The 20,342-nt window shown below is 41.6% G+C and overlaps 1 protein-coding gene across 4 annotated transcripts; it reads left to right on the forward strand.

Moving 5' to 3' along the window:
• The first annotated feature begins 400 nt into the window (after window positions 1–400).
• Window positions 401–20,130, forward strand: LOC113010577 (BMP/retinoic acid-inducible neural-specific protein 3-like). Of its 4 annotated transcripts, none has more exons than XM_026149700.2 (8): window positions 401–896; window positions 1,015–1,361; window positions 4,613–4,815; window positions 7,298–7,515; window positions 11,801–11,906; window positions 14,373–14,609; window positions 16,217–16,439; window positions 18,842–20,130. In XM_026149700.2, the coding sequence occupies exons 2-8, from the start codon at window positions 1,099–1,101 to the stop codon at window positions 19,974–19,976; spliced, it is 2,385 nt and encodes a 794-aa protein (XP_026005485.1). In that variant the 5' UTR covers window positions 401–896; window positions 1,015–1,098; the 3' UTR covers window positions 19,977–20,130. The 4 variants fall into 4 exon arrangements, with proteins under 4 accessions (XP_026005485.1, XP_026005486.1, XP_026005489.1 ...); XM_026149701.2 differs by having other exon boundaries at window positions 1,067–1,361; XM_026149704.2 differs by lacking the exon at window positions 401–896 and adding an exon at window positions 1,463–1,583 and having other exon boundaries at window positions 1,241–1,361.
• The last annotated feature ends 212 nt before the right edge of the window (window positions 20,131–20,342 follow it).

Below are 20,342 nucleotides of genomic sequence, written 5' to 3' on the forward strand. Positions count from 1 at the left end.
AACGTGCAAGTGTGTGTGCCATTTAGTCATGCAAGCTGCAGGCCCTGAAGCTGTGGCACAGAACTAGTCAGGGGAGAGGGGGGGGACAAAAGAAACACCGCGAGATAATTAGCCTATTATCAGACTCCGTTAAAGACCTTTAATGGGCAATATTCACCCAGGGAGAGACAAGCTGTGATGGGAAATAATAATGAATAAAGTGAAGATAATGGTGAGTGATGGATGCAGTCCTGATGCATCATCACTCCACTCATCTCCAAACTTAAGTACACTCAGTGATCATACTGTATATATTACCCTGCCAGCCTCATCATGATGCACTTGCTCGCCCTCTTGCTATCTCTCTTGGAAAAAAAATAGGGAAGAAAAGGTCTCTTTGTTGAAGCAGGCACTCATTCATCCACCAGCTCACACACAGCAAAGAGGAGATATAAGCGCCTACAGCGTCTGTCATGATTTGTTTTTTTCTTTTAAATCTTTTTAAACAGACAATTTAGCGATCAAACAGAGCTACAGGGTGTCCCACTCACTCTGTTTAAATCTGCCCCCCCTGTTCAACCTCTGGAACTATCTGTGACCGCACGGACGTCCTCGCAATGAACTCCGCCGTCTCACCGCCTCCGCCGCTTCAACTTCTCACCGAAGAGCGGATGGATGCGCGGATGCTGGAGCAACGTCTTCCGAAATAAAATAAAAAAAGAAAAGAAAAGAGAGAGAAAAAGTTGGGCGGGAGCAGAAAAATACCCAAGTTGGAGTAGCTCTCTGTGAAGAGAGGACACATTACGAATTCATTCATTGTGTCGGATCGCTGATTCGGAGAGCTTTTATTCTTGGCTGTGGCGAGATCGCAGGAGTTCATCTTCGGGCGCATCCTTTTGGTTCTTATTGCAAATCAGGTGAGTGTGTCTTCGGCAGAAGGAGGAGGAGAAGGAAAAACGTTTAATTGCTATTATTTCTTGTTCATTAACTCTGAGGTATCACTGCTTTGAAATAATTTTTCCGACAAACCTCCAGATCAGCGTGACGCGCTACTTTTCAGCCCTGATTATCTGTCCTCTCCTCTCAGTCTGGAGAGAATGAGGTGTCGCTGGGTGAAGCATGAGCTGTCAGAGAATCAGTCATAAGCGGCTGTCTCTGCTATGGGAGGGGGCAGCTCTCAGCCTCTGGCTCTGCTGGTGCTGTTGCTGGACCTCCAGGGCCGCCACTGCCACTGGAGCCGCAGCCGCCGGACGAGGCGACGGCTCCCCCGGCTCCCTGGGCTGGCTGCTGTCGGATAAGGGCCCCTTCCAGCAGTCACTGGAGTACACAGAGGCTGCGGAGAGGTACCAGCAGGGCTTCAGCACCAGATACAAGATCTATAGGTGAGAAGTGTGTGTGTTTAACGCGTGTAATGTTTTGTGTGTGAGAGAGTTTCAGGTATGGATTATAAGTAGGCTACTTGCCATTTTTTTTTTCATTCCAGAGGTGTTACTGGATAATTTTACTGATGAGCAATTTCAGCAAGAGAGCAACTTATCGGTGACAGCAGCTGCTGTAGTGTGTGTGGAATGCAATCCTGCACACTCTCAGGATTGCTCTCACAGGTACCGCACCTGCACCAAATTAGTTGCAAGCTGATGAGCAAATCAGAAGAACTGCTGTAAGCATGCAGAGGGCCCTTTCCTGCTGAAAGCTCATCTGTCATCTGAATAACAGCAGGCATTTATTCCTTTCTTTTGCTTTGTTTCTTTATTATCTTCTTCTTTTTAACCTGGTGCTTTTTGCTGTTGCTGGTGTTTCTAAATGACCCCTGCAGCAAGAGTTAATGCCATGGATTGTGCGTGGACAGTCGAGCTTCATCCCTTCAGGGACTTCCTGCAGTATCTGCCAGCTGCACTTTGCTGCCTTTCCAGAAACTTTTCCTAAAGCAATATATTTCTGCTCTGATTTAACTTTTAGGTATTTATCGATCATTCCCTTCATGGCTCGGGGGTTTGAGTTGCAGACGTGCAGTAAAAAGGTCTGAATTATATTTTGTGTTTATAATTCGTGTGGAGGACCCGTGTGTGTTGATATTTTGTCACTGTCCCTGCAGTCCTGCGGGGTCGGTTTGAGAAGAAATGTTCATTTCTGTGGCAAAAAGAAGAAGAAAATCGCCAAGGGTTTAGCAAAGTGAAGGAAAGACTTTGTGTGCATCTTTAGCTGTGCTATAAATCAATCGCTCCATTATCTTTTCCCAGAAATCTTTAAGACTCTGGTGTTTATCTCGTCGTGACACCTGTGTTTTTTCAATGGACCCGGTGTGACAATGTCCCAAGAGTCCTCTGACTTGAGCTTCCTTGTTTCCAGTAATTACTGGAAATCATTAAAAAAGTATCAAAGAAGCAGACAGCTTGGACTGGAAAGGCACTCATCACTGGTAATGGCTGGCTGACATCTCACCTCTTAAGGATCTTTCACCCTACAGCAGTCAGCCCTGTATCCTCTCAGATGCCTTGCTCACATATTTTAAGCCAAAGGCTGGTTTTAGGATTAGGGATTAAGGATTTTAAGGATGACTCTAACTGAGATAAAAACCTGCTGTAACAAGATGATAACTGACAGGAGAGTCTTTTTAAAGCAGTTTTCATCCTCTCTGCCTAATGTGACTTATTTAATGGTTTAGAGATAAGGGAGGGCATTTAATAAACTGTGGGAACACTGAAGGCATTTTTTTTATAATAACTGTATTTTATGCACTCCCTACAATGCTGTAGACACTTCATATTTTCTATAGGTGTGCTGTGTTAAAGTGCCGGGGGATTTAAATTGCAGTTCTGCTCTGACCTCTGTAATAGCTGCACACCATACTAAAGCTCACGTGGCTGTCAGTCATGTGGAAGCAAAGCATGCGATTACACTGTCAGCTAGCTCCCCCCCATACAGCTGCTCCTGTATAGTTTCAACCCCCCCACCCCCCAATAAAGTGTTTTCATCACTTTCTGATTGCTTTCTATGCGTACAGTAAGCCTCCACGTTTACATAAGCCAGCCCATTCCTACAGCGCTTCTGTTTTTCCACCAGTGCATGCTGATGGAGTAGCTGTAGGCTAACCCTGGGCTAGATCTGCAATATCCATCTGTCCACCAGAGACAGACACTCATCCTGTCCACTCGTTACGATGATTGGCCGTAATGACACACTCCACACAGTCCCGGTTCCCCCAATTATTTCTTTGCCGATCATTTTTCTCATGGCAGTGATTTGATGACCTCCCAGAAGGAGAGGGAGGTACACAGAGCAGCAGGCAAGCACCGTGGGAGAGGTGGATGTTAACTGACGCTGCAGAGGGAGGGGCTGTGGGGAATGGAGAGCGAGGGTTTGTGAGTATCTAGAGTTCAGCGAGGCTCGTGTCTAAAGGGCACGGGGTGACAAATCATGGCAGCTGATGTCGTGGGGCTTTATTTTCTTTATTTTTTTCTCTTTTTTTTGCACCTTTCCTGATGCTGTGGGGGTTGCCACTTTGGAACCCAACGAGTTTTGTTGTACCCAGGCGCAGGTTACTCAAAGCTGACATCGGTCAACTGTAACAGTGATTCTCAACTTGGTGCACTTATACACGGGGGAGGGGGAGGGTATCCACACGTTTGATTTTCGGATGAACATGAGGATAAATCTGTGCTGCATTACTATTACTTTTGAACCAGAGTAATCTCCAAGCTTTTAAGATTTAACAAATAGGCAGGTTGAAAAGCTATCTATTCATATTTTAATTTTTTTGTCAGCCTGGTCTATTATTTTTTACTTTATCATGGTTCTGAGAATGAGTGCTGCTAATCTGTTGAGATCAGTGATATATTTGCACTCCAAATATATTTGCTGTACCGCCAGCAACTTATGTCCAAAGATTAAGACAAATGTGCACACTATGTCTTGTTTTTTAAATCCGCTAACAGTCTGCTGTCCACAGCCTAAGGCCTACGGTTGCCATAAAAAATAAATAAACAGAAAAATAAACCTTCTTGCTTGGATTAAAAGTGCATTAAAACTAGTTAGCAAGTTGGCAGAGCTCTAATAGAGCGGTGCTCTATTAAAGTGCTGATTGAATGGTTAAATCATAGCTGCTAAACCCAGTGCTAGTAGCAGAACCGATTGTTGTAATACTGCTACAATCTATATAATGTATCCACTCTTATATAATAAATACTGTTACATGAGTTTCAAATGAGAGCATTTAAGGCCAAAAGAAAGAAGAAAGAAACAGCTGTCTTATATAACATCCTTTTTTACAATTGCCTGGTAAAAATCTGACAATCGATAAACATTCAATCACTACTTGCCGTATAATCCCTTAAGTAAAAAAAATAGAAAAAAGGTTTTTCAGGGTAGTTTCTTGTACATCAGAGGCATATTGTTAAGCTCCGCTGAGCATTACAGCTTCATCGCTTGGCGTTACTGCTTCCTCTGTGTCCACCATGTATGTGAGCCATAAGTATACAGCAGCGTGTGCCTCAGTGAGGGTAACACACTTTCAAATATTGCTTTCCTCTCAACGCAGCTTGTTAAATAGCAGCCCGGGGCCTTACACACAATTAAAGACCTTAACAGAGTGAGCAAACCTGTGTGTGTGTGTGTGTGTGTGTGGTGTTTCTAGGGAATTTGGTCGATGGAAGGTGAACAGCCTGGCTGTGGAGAAGCTGGACAATTTTGGTGGCGGCAGGGGTTTGGCTTTGCCCCTCGACCCTGACTTTGTGCACGCCATCCGGCAGTTGGGGAGGAGACCAACCCTTCAGATGATTACAGAGAGTCTAATCAAGAAATACGGCACCCACTTTCTCCTCTCCGCCACTCTGGGAGGTACAGTAGAGTAGTCTGAGCTTCAAAGCGAGCCTGATCCACATAGCCTCTAATGTGATTTTTGTTCATTTTTTTTTCTAGCATATGGGGCACTGATTTTTTACTGTCTGCTGCTTTTGAATCAACAAAGCATGTAATGATTTTTCTGGATCAGTGTTTTTTGGCGTACAAAAAGGAATCAAATCGCCCCAGATTAGCGTACAACAAGTGATTTGTGGTAGGCGGGAGAACGACAGATATGATATTTTTGTTTAGCTGCCAAACCGGCACGGTTCCGTGAACAGAGGTTTGTCACTGCTGTGATATGCTGTCATTTATAAGCAATTAGTTTTTCTCTTCTTTTCTTAAGCTAACTGCTATCACAGAGCATGCTGTAAATGAACGGCACTGATTTGAGGGAAGTATTTGGCTAAAAAACAGTAGCTGGCAGTTTTCTCTTACGCCCCAAAATACAGCAACTGGTCGAAAACCAACACTGGCCATGCACTCTGTCTGTTAGTGTCTACAAAATTATTAGAAATTCGTCATGAAACCCACCCACAAAGATGCAATAGTCGCAAAGTGTTGTTGATGTATAACAACGTCACACAAGTCACAATTCCCAGTGCTTTGAGAAGTTCTTGTCAGATAGACTGAAACCCAGTTTATACTGAGCAAATGGTCCTCCTAAAAGGCAATATAGAAGCTTCCTGATAAAATAAACACTATCAACACTTCATGTACCAGACGTCAGTTTCACCCAGAGTCACCTTTACCACCTACAAACATCAGCTACATCGCTCAAAAACTGAATGAGTTCAAGTTCAGGTGAACTGTGTTATTAGATTTTTTTTTTTTTGGCAGCACTGTGGTCTGCAGGATGCATTGTCTCAGAGGTCAGAGTGGATAGATGCATCAACAAAATGTGGATCTTCAAAGCATAAGACTGTTTGCTTGTTATTTTTGCAATCATCACATGTAAGAGTTTTGATAACCACCTGCCACAAGGGATGCTTGATCAGTGTGACTCGTTTCATATAACTGCTGCTGTAATACTCGGCTATAGCAGTGTTCAGAGTTAAGACGATGTCAGCAGACCAAACTGGGTGAAAACGATTATTAGCCTTCACCAAAGCAGGGTCAGATCAGAAAACGTAAACATGTGATTTAACAACGCAACAGTTTTGTGTCATTTTGGAAAAAGAAAAATGCTCATCATCTTTCTAGATGATTTTTAAGAGCATAAGATGAGATAAGATGCCACATTTTCACAGGGCTTTTTAGCCACATCTTTTAACATCTTTTTAATATCTTCATATGTGAGGACAGCTGCCTGGTTGGAAACCAGACATGAGCAGAAACAGAATCAGATGAATGATTGAATATTTTATATGGGGGAGGTGAGGGCAGGTTAAACTGGCGTGGCTCTTCTGAGGCACATATAATCCCATCTGTAGGGAAATAAGAAAGACTAACAGTCTGGCTTATTATAAGGAAAATTTGTATTGATCCTTGTTTGACTGGAGGTGGGCATATTCATATACACTGACAGTGTACTCTCCTTACAGAGGTTCAGCTGCGCTGACAGTTTAATTAAATTTAATTCGAAGAGCTTTATTTCCCTGCAAGTTTAAATACAAATTATCACAGAAGCTTTCAAATTTACAAAGGTCAGGCCGCACGGAGTGATGCTTTTCGAGCGCTAGTGGTGAGGAAACAGTTGGAGAACAGTGCCAATAAAGTAAGTACAGATAAAGTGACTCAGACCTGCTGTGACAGTTACGGCATGTTGTTAAGGTTCGCTGAAGAGCACCTGCAGCTCCCTTCAAAAGGCACTCATTCCTCATCTGGCTCAAATCTGAGACGCTTTTGAGGGAAAGTAAAAGAATTTATTAATGTCCTCTTGACTCAGTAGTGAATGCAGCTATTTTCAAATCTGTTCTCTGGTGAACGTTGTTCAGATAGTATAGGAGAGAAAGACCTGGGAAAATATAACAGGAGGAAGATGAGGTGAGTTGCAGAAAGAAATTAACTACTAGGGTAGGAAGTTCAACGGCATCACAAAAAGACTGCAGTTTTCATTGTCAGGGCTGACTTTCCAAAGTGCACGTGAATCTATAAATCTTATACTTAATCAAACGTGTCTTTTTTCTTCTCACTGCTGGTGATTTGACCGTTATATAGAATTCATCTAAGAACAGCCCGGCGCTAACCTGATTTTGTTTTCCAAGTCATTTTTTTCCATCATAATTAAAATAATTGAAATAATTAAGGAAATTTGATTAACGACGGTGAGTGAGCTCTCTTTATTCACCAGGAGTTTAATAGATGCAGAGACCTTGCCTGTGCCTTTTCCTCTAATCATCCAAACCATCAGTTCCCCCACAGTACTTAATGACTACTGTGCTTTTCTATCTAGTCTGAAAAGATACTAATGAAAGGTGATTAGTGGCGTTCTGCTGGAGCTAATGAACCTCTCATCCCTCTGCCTAAATGTTACCAGGGGAGGAGTCTTTGACAATATTTGTGGACAAAAGGAAGCTCAGCCAGGAGTCTTCGCCCTCAGGGGGCGAGGGCAGCCGGGGCAGCAACAGGAACTCAAATACTACAGGGACCGTGACCCTGGAAACTCTCCACCAGCTGGCTGCTTCCTACTTCACAGACAGAGAGAGCACCCTGCGGAGGCTACACCACCTCCAAATCGCATCCACTGCCATACGGGTATGTTGAAGGAGGGAAATTGTAAATACAGCAGCAATCTGCTGGGAAATGAAACGCCAGACATTCACTGCCTGAAGGTAGCCGTGTTGTTCTCCTGCCTTGCGGTTTGTTAGCCTCAAGCATTTGCATGAGGGAAAGCCTGATATGAAGCTGGGAGTCGGGCTGGGTGGGTTTTTGGTTTCTGTTAAAGTGAACGTGGCTTCGGGGAATGACTTTGGGGAGAAAGAAAATAACTTCTGTCTTCGTCGCCTGGCTTAAATTGACCCGGCGTGGGTCAGTATGGACCAGTGAAATACTGGGGGTTTTTAAGGCGGTGTTTTTTTTCTTTAGTTTCCTTTTAAGTTACAGTATCCATGTAACCCCGTGTTGTAGTATTTCCACTTTGACCTAGTCATTTGTAGCATATGCTTACATGCCTACATGATCTTAGACATGCTGAATGCAAACAAACAAAAAGTTTGGAGTCTCTTTAAAATGGAAAGAAAAAACAGAATGCTATTATATGCAAATCTCTCAAACCCGCATTTTATTCATGATAGAACATAGAAAACATGTCAGATGTTTAAATTGAGAAAAATGTATCATTTTAAGAAAAATATTAGCTCATTATGAATGCCAGATGTTTTTAGCTGGAGAGGTCTGGACTGCAGGTCGGCCAGTTCAGGACCTGGACTCTTCTACTGTGAAGCCATGCTGCTGTAACAAATGCAGTATGTGGTTTAGCATTGTCTTGCTGAAATATGTAAGGCCTTCCCTGAAAAAGACATCATCTGGGTGGAAGCATATGTTGTTCTAAAACTAGCGTATACCTTTTAAACACTGATGGCATCTTTCCGGATGTGCAAGCCCTCTCCTCTTCAGTGATGATGCGGCATCCATGTTTTCCAAAAATAATTTCCGGTGTTGAGTCGTCTGACCACACAGGTCGTGGCAGATGGCCGCCGCTCCCTGAGCCAGGTTCTACTGGAGATTTCTTCCTGTTAAAAGGGAGTTCTTCCTTTCCACTGTCGCCAAAGCACTTCTTCATAAGGGGTCATATGATTGTTGGCGTTTTCTGTTTCCTTTGTGTAATTGTAGGGATTTTACCTTACAATATAAAGCACCTTGAGGCAACTGTTATTGTGTTTTGGCACTATATAACTAACATTGAATTGAATACATGATGGCTACATTTCTGGATTGTGTTCTCATTTTGTGTCTTTGTCTGTTTGATGGAGCTTTAACCTGCATTTGTGGATGGCACAATGAACTGTGTTCACAGACAGTGTTTCCTTGAATCGGTCCTGAGCCCATGCAGTGATTTCCATGGCAAAATCAGGCCTGTTGTTAGTGCAGTGCAGCCTGCAGGCCTAAAGGTTACAGGTATCCAATACTGATTTCGGGCCTTGTTTCTTGCACACAGAGATTTCTCCAGATTCTCTAAATCATTTGATTTCATTAGGTACTGTGTTGCTAAAATCGTAGAAAACAAGTTACAATTTGTTATACATGTACAATGACAATAAAAGGCTATTCTATTCTATTCTATTCTCAACAACAGAATAATTACTTAGTTTTTGATCAGTTTCCTTGCTGCTGTATTTTAATATATGATCACGATTAAAGGTAAAAATTAAATGGTTAAAATAAATATAATGGAGTTAAATTCACCACAGATGAAGCATTGTTATGAAAGTATGAAATAATATAAAATTAAATATCAACTTGCAGATGTTTCTTAGGATTACTGACACATTTGCAGAAGAAAGTTTTAATTCAGGACATTTGGCTAACTCAACTTGAAGACAACTTACACTAATAAATCCTTTAATACCAGCTCAGGGACTTTTCTCCCATAACTTATTTAATCAGGTAGGATTAAGAGCGAATGCTTATTTACAGAATTGGCCTGACACTTAGGAGATTCACCTGTTGTGACTGCAGGGTAGCACTAAGTCTTTCAAATTTGTTTTTCCTGTTTTTTCCCCTCACCAGTGGTTTATTATCATGAAAATCTCTCAGCATGCGAGGAAAACGGGAACAGCAGATTTTGAAAAATGAAGCGTCTGACTGTTTATAGCTGACCACCTATAACACCCTAATTAAGTGACTCTTCAAGCAGTATTGCACGAAGCAGGCTTTCTAAGTTACCCCGCACTCTGTGGCAAGCTTTAAAGAGGGGAGCGAAGCGAGGGGCGGTTGTGTGTCCTGTTGTATGAAACACCAATCATCCATTTTATCGTCTGAAGTGGCTATTAGGGTGTGCGCATTAATCAGCCCAAGGGGCAAATGTAGATGCTAAAGTGAGTAGCCACTGATGAAGACAAGTGCCCTCCCAAAATGAGAGCGCATTCCTCTGGTTATGCATCAGCTTGATGGATTAAAGATAACATTCCATTAATTTTCAGCCAGGCTGACATAAATTCATTTGCCATTTTGCAGCAGGTGTGGAGTTTAGGCAGACTGAAGATCAGTGTGAGAGAAAGAGAGGAGAGCAGAAGAAGATGAACACTAGATTTTATGAGATAAATAGCCGTGCATTAAAATCACAGATGGTAACAGAAATTCGGTGAGAAATGGGAAGGTGTGTGTGTGTGCGTGTGTGTGTGTGTGTGTGCGTGCGTGCGTGTGTGTGTGTATTCCTAACTTTGTGGGGACCAAAAATAGGAAGTTTACTATACTTATGGGGACCAAAATCCTGGTCCCTGCAAGTTTGAAGGCATTTTTGAGATTCAAAATGTGGTTTTAGTGACAGGGTTACAGTTGAGTTATAGGTTTAGGGTTATGGTTAGGCATTCATTTTTCATGGTTAGGGTTGGGGTAAGGGGCTAGGGAAAGCATTATGTCAATTAGATGTCCCCACCAGAGATGGGCAGTAATCCGATTATTTTTTTCAAGTAACGAGTAAAGTAAGGGATTACTATTGCAAAAACGGTAATTAGATTACCGTTACTTTCCCGTAGGAACGCTGCGTTACTGCGTTACTAAAACCGTGATTTTTTTTTTGCGAGAATGTCTTATGACAGTGACGTAAGCAAGTGCGACATTCGTGAAAACAGCTGTGTGCAGATCAACAATGGATAATATATCGAGTGCGGGAGAGAGTATGAGCGTGCAGCGTTTAAAGCGTGGAAGTACTGACCTTACTTTGAGTTTGATTCCATAAAAAGTGACAAAAACATTAGTGTCCGTTGTGCGTGGGAAGAAAACGTCTTTTTACAGCGAAAAAAAACCCCTAAACTTCCAAGCAAGCACCGAGTGCGCTATGACATAATGGGAAATTCACAGAGAAACTCGCGGATTCTTCCACACCGCTGCAGCACACCTGCACCAGGGTAAACCTCCGCCTACCACAGTCCTGCTTTACAGGTGAAAATAGAGCAAAAGGACCGCTGAGTCTTTGATTTTATTTATTTTCTGCTGTGTTTTACTTGCATTTATTTGAAAGACTGAGTGTAAACACAAAAAAAACAATTATTTTATGTGCTGGAACGTGCAGAAAATAGGTTTAAATGTTAAACTAATTTATTCAAGTCAGAGAATGGTGCATATAATTTTATTTTTGCTTGATGCATAAAGTTAAAAGATTAAAACTAATAAAACAAGTTTTAAAAAAGGAGACTTTTCCATTTGATTACATTTTGTATGATGGATTATGTAGAAAAAGTAGAATTGGGCTGAAAGAGCTATCGCTTTATCACCTATTCAGGTTGTAAATCGTGTTTTTAAAAAGTAACCAAGTAACTAAGTAATTAATTACTTTTGAAAATAAGTAATCAGTAAAGTAACGGGATTACTTTTTGGGGGAAGTAATCAGTAATTAGTTACTGATTACTTTTTTCAAATAACTTGACCAACACTGGTCCCCACAAGATATAAATACCCGATATGCGTGTATGTGTTTTTGAATTTCTAGCTTTAACATTGGGATTGTTTACTGTTAGAGATGCAGAGAAGTGAGTCAGTTTAAAGTTTTTCAGTCAGAGGGAAGTTGATTTCCTTCCCTCACATCAGAACAAATTATTCTGTGTGAGGAGAGAAAGCTTTCTAATTGAAGACCTTTTCAGTGTTACTTCACCGTGACTCATTGAATACCAAGCTCTTTTAAGACATAAAATGCATCTTTGATGAGGATTTTTATGTTCTTTTGACCTTTCTTTAGAAAAAGAAAATATTCAAGTAATCCATGCAGAACCAAGATTATCAGTTGTTTTCTACCTATTAACGCAGATGGAGGGGTGAAAACGGGGGCGACTGCTGACAGAGCGAGCGTTCATAACACTGTTTTCTCTTCATGTGCTTCCAGGTGACTGAAACAAGAACCGGGCCGCTCGGATGCAGCAACTATGACAATCTGGACACAGTCAGCTCTGTGTTGGTTCACAGTCCTGAAAACAAGATTCAGCTGCAGGGTAAATTTTAACCTTAAGATTGATTTGGGAGCCAGTAGTTCATCTGCAGAGCACGTTCTGTTGGTTCAATAAAATTTGAGCGGGCTTTGGCTACATGTAGGTAAACTGTCTGAAGACTGAAAGAGGGTATTTGCTGAAATGCAATCACAAAACTAATTAACCTTTTATTAGCTCAGACAGAATACAAAGTATTTGCCCGGTTATCTTGCATTCCAGTTGGAAAGAGCAGAGAAAAAATCAGCAGAATATCCAAGGGTTCCCCGACTGACTAACTCTAACCATGATAATGACCACCAAGTCCTCCAACTAAATAATCGTATTGGACATTTGTCCCTTCCATTTGATTGAATCATGTAACGACATGCAGGAACGTTTCCACTTAAAAGAACAAAGTCTAGATGAGCGGGCAGATCAAATGGTCTTTGTTAATCAGAAGACTGGAACTGAAGTATCATGTGGAAGTGCTTTAAATGTCACTTTTATTCAGTGTTTACTTCAGTTTTACTTGCTGTTTGGTTGGGTTTAAGCACCAAAACTACACTAAAAAACTGAAACACGCTCACTTTCACTGCTTGTGATGGACCGAGCAGTGAAGGAAAGTCAAGCACAGGTTAAAGTCCAAAAACAAGTTTTTTTTAAATTTACCCAAAAACAAACTTGGTTAAATTATACAGAAAAATCTAAATCTTGGGCCCATAAAAGAGGTCAAAGTAACAGAACTCTACTTAAAAGCTGACAACAATACTACTAACTCAAACAAACTGAACTCCCTAAACAAGTCAAAGGGGAAACTTAAATCAGCCCACATAAACACAAAGGGGTAGAACACAAAAACCCCTAATTCCATTTCCCCCCCATGATCCAGAGTTGTGGTATGACCCAATTTGCAGGTCTCATATAGGCTTGCTCCGCCTCTTAGCTCATCAACCAAGGGAGTGGGAGCAGCTGCCACTGAGGTCACTCAGAAAACAAAGAGTAAATCATACACATAACAGTGTAAACTACAACGTGCGCACTTATTTTAGAATACAGTATTATGCGATTGTACAAGTAAATTAATTCTAAACCAAAACCAATTCTTTATTACCCTCTAAATTAAATCCTGTATTTAAAGACATTAAAATGAAAGTGTAGTGTTATGCGTAAGTCTCTATTGTAACACTAATGTTTGGTAGACATTACCACTGTGTGGCTGTAACTGCAGCCATCGCACTGCTAAACACACGTTAGAAAGCTTCATTGATTCATGATCATTTGAATTTAAAGATGCTGATGCACATTTTGCAGACAGTTAAGAGCTGTCCACACAGAAAGCGATTCGCTTGTTGTGAATCACTTTATCATTGCTGACTGGTCACTAGTGGAAATTCTAGGCTTCACTCGCCTGGGTAGCCATCTAGGATTAGTCAGAGCCTTTGAGTTAGGGTGAAGTCAGAATTTGTGGTCATCATGTGATTCATCTAGACTTCAAACAGTTTGCAGAATAGTCATTTGTGATTAACCCTCATGTTTTCTTTTTTTTTTTCAGAAAAATATAGTTAATTTGATCAGACTGATCTAAGACTCCATGTTTTTTAAAAAAAAAAAAAGGATTTCGGCACATAAAATAAGTTGTATTAGTCTGCATACAATTTAGCATGTTTTATTCAACATTTGTACTTTTTTGGTGTGCCGGTCGAAAATGACCGATCGTTAGTAATGAGACAACGATTAGGTGCCAGTAGTGGAGGTTTTTACATATAGCCAAGCTTGTTATCGCCTCCCTAAGCTAAGCTAAATAGCTACAGTAGTTATTATTTCAATTATTTATTTATTTTATTTATAGCTACTAAATGTTCCTGAGAGATCCATGAAGCTTATTTCCCACACTGTGAAAATTGCTTTAATGCTTTAATGAAGGCTACATCAGCATATCCATCCGCTGTCTTCAGGTTATCCTAATCAGGGTAGCGGGAGAGCCTATCCTGTTCCAGGTGTACCCTGCCTCTTGCTCCGGGTATACATATGATGCAAGGCTGCATCAACATAACCATTAAAAAAGACATTCGCATATTTGTTCATTCCAACTTCCTTCCTGCAATCTACAATAATCCACTGTTTAATACTAAAGATATAAATCTTTGAAAATACAGAACTACTTTATTATTTTTTTATCATTTTTTTTAATTGTTCCTTTCTAGTAGTAAGTAAACGTCTGAAAAGGCTGAGTCAAACAGGCTAGAGGACTGCTTTAAATGGTGGATTAATACATATTTGTTTATCTTGGAAGTACAGCGCAGGATTATGTATGTAAGATTAATCATTTTTAGACAACAGTAAACTACAGCAACTAACAAGACGTGTTCAAATGTTTTCACTTTTGCTACTCAGACTGCTTTTTCTATGAGGATGAATCAGCCGCTCTTTCACATGTTTAATAGTTTATTAATTTTTTCCCTCGTGTGTCTCGTCTGTGGTGCTCCGCAGGGCTGCAGGTCATCCTTCCAGGCTATTTGCGGAGCCGCTTCATTCAGGCAGCTCTCAACTACGTTGGCTGCAAATCTGAGGGCCAGTTTATTTGCAAGAACAGTGACTGCTGGTGTGACTGCAGCGTGGACTTCCCACAGTGTAACTGTCCTCGCTCTGACCTGGCCACTCTGGAAAACAACCTGCTGCGCATCAGAGACGCCTGGAGGCTGACCTACAAGGAGTTTGAGGAATCTGGTGAGTCAGAAATTCCTTCAAAATGGGACTTGAAAATGTCAGCTTGAAAAGTGCTTTCACAAAAAAAAGAAAAAGAAAACACACGGGTGGAACAGTGGCTTTTAAAATCCTCCTCAAAAGTACGTGCTTTGGGACTAAGGTCATTTTTTTTCCTCAAGAACAAAACACTTTAAAGTTTAGTCTTAAAACAAAAGTCTTGTTTTATGTTCAGAATGCTTTCTTAGCTGTCAAACTCTGACAGCTGCCAGACTTCAAATCAAGAGACCTGTCAGTCATTGTGTCAAATCAAATGACGGCTTTGATGCTCTCAAGTTGCTTAGGGCTGCTCTTAGTGATTTTTCTTTTAAATCCATCTGTTCTCATCAAAGTGCTGTGAACATAAAAACATGTACAGGAAATATCAAACATGATTTGTATTTTTTTTAGTCTAGGAATAGTCTCACAAGCGACCCTCTAAATCCACTACATGTTGTTTTAACGCAAAAAACAAGATATTATTTGACTGGTGACCTGCAGAGGTCCTTAAAACAGATACTAATACTTTTAGACAGAGCCAGGCTGATTGTTTCCTATTAAATTTACTTCATTGTACAATTTTCATAAATTTTATCTTTAAAATAATGCCAGTAATTCCCTTTGGGGAGACACTCATCTTGCGTCCATTTACACACAATGGGAAAACAGCCTATAAAACCTGAAATCACTGAACTGCTTGATTCGAACAAACATTTTTCTCAGCTCTGTGCACAAAAAAACTCATAAAAAATTATCTACATAAACAAATGAACAAGCTATTGCACAAAACCTGGCCTCTGTCCAAGCACGTAATAATGTGCTATTGCTTTCTTTTTCAGACTGTAATTACCGTAAACACAAAACCATCGCAGAGGAAGTTAGCAGCTTTGACTGACACTTACCCTGCAGTTACACAGATATACGTCGGCACAAAATCAGCAGCGGCTTTAAAAACAGAGCCCACTGTATCACAGCACAAAACACTGCAGTGCTGTAGGTTATTCAGATGTTTGAAGAAAGTTATAGCGCAGCTTTGTTGCCTGTGATGTCGACACTGAGTGCACTGGGTTTGTGTCTCTTTGTGTATTTGAGATTAGAAAGGGCGTATAAAGAGAATGGCAGAGAGGATGCACTGCGTCGTTTTTTTGTACTACTGAGAGGTGACACAGTTCATGATATAAGTTTCCTCCGGCATCAAAAAATGTCAAAGAAGTTTAATCAGGGGCACCGCTCGTTTCTCGTTAACGCGGCAAAATGTCTCCCTTTCATATTAATAATGTCAGAAACAGCAATTTCTCTAATAAGACTTGTTGCCTTAAAGGTATACAGTGACTTATTCTGACAACAGGTGTGACATAGAATATGAAAATCATTTGTTCCCTCCTGAAAAAAAGAGGCATAAAAGATCAAAACACGCCGCGCTTTGCAGCTGTTATTTCTCCTTTTTGGGTTGTTTGATTTTCAGGGACAAACAATGAGGAATGGATGCGTTTGTGTGTTTTTTGTTTTTTTTTTTGTTTTTTTTAATATTGTCACCCTGCGGTTTATGGCCACAGGCAAAGTTTACTTATTCATGTTCTCCTTCCTACCAGAGGAGTTCCAAAGCTTCGTTGGGAACCTGCCAACCCATTTCGCTGTAAACACATCTGTCGTGGAGCACTTGTGGAGGATGGATGCCAACCTCCTACAGCGATACAGGCAGCTGGAGACCAGTAGCAACCAGCTTCTCACCAGAGCGCACCGCACCGCTAACAAGCTCTTCAGCCTTAGCAAGAGGTGCCGAAAACAACCCAAAATGATCCAGCAGAGGCCCAGGTAAGAAGCAAGCAAGGAACATGAGGGAGGAGTATTCATGCTGCTGCCCGTTAAGCCAAGGTGCTCCCCAAAACTTATAATTGTGAAAATGATTTATGCACCAGGCAGTGAAAGAAAGCAGCAGAGCGAGACGGTACTTATTAGAAGGCACTTGAGGGAAAAGTAGTCGTGGAGTAAGGTGAAAAGTGCTGACAGGAGGGAAGCGGCTTCTCTGTTCCAGCCTCAGAAAGACGAACGGAATCCCAGCTGGCCAAACGGCCACGTTTCACTGTCGGCAGGTTCAAACTACATCACAATCAATCCAGCGTCTTTAAACCTCTCATGTCATCTCATTTCTTTTCTTTTTTTTTTATCAGAACCCGTGGACAGTAATATAGTTTGCTTATATATAATTCCTATATTTTCTTTTTACTGTTACAGCTGCTGTATCAGCAGCACTGCCACTTGGACGGTCTATTCGAGCAGCCCTATCAGAGACCACGTTGGTCATAACTCCAGTCAGATTTATGCCTCTCCTATGAACACTCTGTGTTGATAGCTATTTCTGGCAGGGAAATTAACTAAATGACACGATCCATCAGTGTACTACTCAAACACAGACACTGTCTCCTCAGTCCACAATCCAATTACACTCTTTATCAGACTCCTTCTGCTCGTAAAAAAGAAATTCAATAGTAGTTTAGGATAACCGGGAAGATCATTTTTCTTGGTGTGTGTGTATGCGTCCTCTCATTCAATTTAATTACACTGTTTTCAAAAAGTTAGTAGCAGGATGCTGTTAAAATTTAAATAAAAACACAAGCATTGAAAATCATTAAAAACCTACATTTATCTGAAAATGGTACAAAGGTTTTGGCAAATAATTTTTTTTTTTGTCATTGTTCAATTTGAAGCCAGGTAAACTGTGTCCCTGCTGCTGAAACAACATTTAATTGTTTCATTTCTTAATGCTCCAGAAGATCTCGCTTCAGCACACAGACAATTTTTATAGCAACATTAGGAATGGAGTTTGGTATTATCGTGCTAAAATCAGCAAGACAGTCCCTGGAAAAGACGGCTGCATATATTGCTCAGCAGTAACGGCAGTTTCACAGATGCGCAAGTCACCTGTGCCACGATCACCAGTGAACCTCTTCAACTTTTGAACTGTGGGCTCATTAAATGCCAGGTGGTAACTCTCCTTTGTAGAAGAAGGTCATATTTACTTTATAACATCACAAGATAGGAGGAAATCAACCCTTTTCTCTTTTTCACTCGTCTCTGTAGTTTTCCTAATAACTGCATTGATCCTATGCTCATATCGAGGCTGCTAGCTTGCGGCTGACTCAGAATTCAAGACAGCTTTAGCTTTATCCACTTTGCCTTTGTTTGCTTCTTTGAAATGTTCATGTTCAGCTGTGTGAAGGTCACCACCTCCTCATTGTGTCTTTACCTAATGACGCGTTAGCATGGCTATCTGCTTGCTGCTGTACATGTGTTGAGCGTGAAGGACTAGCCGGTTACCTGTTCAGGCTGAAATTGTCCGACTTCTGTCCTTGGTCCCTTGACCTTGTTAATATATGACTTTTATTGCACGATAGAGTTATTACTTGCATACTCTCAACTGGTCCTGGCCTCCCTGAGCCTGTTTCTCCTGCAGATGTCTTCAAGTTGAAAGGGAGTTTTTCCTTCCCGCTGTTGCCAGGTGCTTGCAAATAAGGAGTCATTTGATTATTGGGGTTTTCTCTCTATTATTGTAGAGTCTTTACCTTACATTGAGGTGCATTGAGGCGACTGCTGTTGTGATTTGGTGCTTTATAAATAAAATCGAATTGAATTTTGATGCAGTAATGAACTGTGTTCACTGAATCATCTTTAGAGCTTTTCCTCGCTTTTTTGATGCCGTGCCCCCCAAAGACCTGAAGATCACAGCCTTTTATTATTGGATTTGTCACTTACTTGCAAAGATTTGTTCAGTTTCACAGAATCTTTTTTAAGACATTATTGATTCTACATAATAAAATCTCCAAATTCATGCTGTGAGACACATAATAGGGCTCTTTGAAAAGCGTTCCTACGTGGCTATATTTCTAAAAGTAGTCTAAGCTTGAGATAGAAATAAGAGTAGTGGCTGCACCACAGAATGAGAATTCAGCAAATTACAATATTCATTTTGATCTGATTTTCTGTTATGACTCCAGCTGAGCCCGAGTTTGGCTCAAATTGTTTTTTGCCGCACATCAAAACAACACATTGTTTGTGCAAAGCTTGATTAATCTTCTTAGGCAAAACATTTTCTTTGTTGTATAATCACAAAAACATGAAAAAGATGCAAAGTGACAAAGACAAATGAGTTATTATATAATAACCAATACAGCAGTATCCCTGAAGCTGTACTGAAACACTTGTTGTCTCTCCTTCAGGCCTCTGCAGTTCTGGCTGAGCTACGCTCTCTCCGTCTTGTACTGCAGCGAGAACAATCAGGTTGGTGTTTACAGCGATGAGAGCCGCAGCTGCTCCTGCCCCTACAACCATCCACCTTGCCAGGGTCTGATCCCCTGCTCGGTGGGTGACGGTCCCCGCTGTGCCTCATGTTCCACAGAGAACCGAACTCGATGTTCCAGCTGTAACCCCGGCTTCACGCTGACCCAGGGAGTATGCCGGTCAGCCGTGCCTGACCCCACCGACCCCTATCTGGGTTTGGAGAGCGACAGAGATCTGCAGGATTTGGAGCTGCGCTACCTGCTCCAGCGGCGTGACCCGCGCATCGCCCTGCATGCTGTGTTTGTGAGCAACGACGTGCGTGTAAACACTTGGTTTGATCCCTCGTGGAGGAAAAGAATGCTGCTCACGCTCAAGAGCAACCGGGTCAAGTCCAACCGTGTTCATATGCTCCTCGGACTCACGCTACAATTTTGCCTCACCAGAAACAGCACTTTTGAGCCAGCACTGTCGCTGTTTGTGAATCCCTTTGGGGGCAGCCATTCGGAGAGCTGGACCATGCCGATAGGTCAGCACGGATACCCCGACTGGGAGCGGACCAAGCTGGATATCCCCTTGGACTGCTATAATTGGACGTTGACTCTGGGAAACAGATGGAAGAGCTTTTTTGAGACAGTTCATTTCTACCTGAGGAGTAATATCAGGGACCCTGTGGGAGTGACAGGAGGAAACAGGAACATGACACTGTACTATGAGTCTCTGGAGGAAGTGGAGCCTTCCAACAACATCGGCTACATGAAGGTGAACAGCATGCAGCTGTTCGGTTACAGCGTGCACTTTGACCCCGAGGCGATCCAGGACTTGATTCTGCAGATAGACTACCCGTACACTCAGGGATCGCAGGACTCGGCCCTGCTGCAGCTGGTGGAGCTGCGCTACAGGGTCAACCGCCTCTCGCCTCCGGGGGCCCCTCACGTGGATCTGTTCGCCTGCCTGCTCCGCCACAGACTCAAACTGTCCAGTGCCGATGTGACCAGGATACTCACTGCCCTGCAAACTTTCAGTGCCAGACAACCAAACTATATGGAGTACGAGGCAAATAAACTGTGTAGTTAAGCGCCTCCATTTGATGTTTTGTACTATTTCCTTGCCACAAAACAGGCCTGTATCCATTGTCAGCTGGATTGGTTTACATCAAGTGTGTGGTTTGTTGTCCAAGACTGTGCTGTACATACACAATGTGCAATTAAAATAAGTGTTTTTACCAAGACTTTGGTGTAGTTTTATGGATTTAAAGCACCTGAAAATTGCTTAAGAAAGGAGAAAATCAACAATACAGTGTTAATTATTTAGCGCTGATAGTTTGACAGTCAAATACTGTGCTATCAAAACATTTACATTTGAGTCTCCTTTTGCACAAAATCAGAAATGTCCTCACAGTCTTCCTAGCTTGTTTTATAGTTTTCAGCTCAATCCCACTGG

This window comes from Astatotilapia calliptera, chromosome 18 (genome assembly GCF_964374335.1).
Source record: "Astatotilapia calliptera chromosome 18, fAstCal68.1, whole genome shotgun sequence".
In the NCBI taxonomy this organism is placed as follows: domain Eukaryota; kingdom Metazoa; phylum Chordata; class Actinopteri; order Cichliformes; family Cichlidae; genus Astatotilapia; species Astatotilapia calliptera.

Bases quoted from the DNA above. Each gene is read 5' to 3' on its own strand.
- LOC113010577 (XM_026149700.2), top strand. From the start codon at position 1,099: ATGAGCTGTCAGAGAATCAGTCATAAGCGGCTGTCTCTGCTATGGGAG. The intron at 7,516-11,800 runs GTATGTTGAAGG...ATGTGCTTCCAG, and splicing joins TCGCATCCACTGCCATACGG to GTGACTGAAACAAGAACCGG. The intron at 11,907-14,372 runs GTAAATTTTAAC...GGTGCTCCGCAG, and splicing joins AAACAAGATTCAGCTGCAGG to GGCTGCAGGTCATCCTTCCA.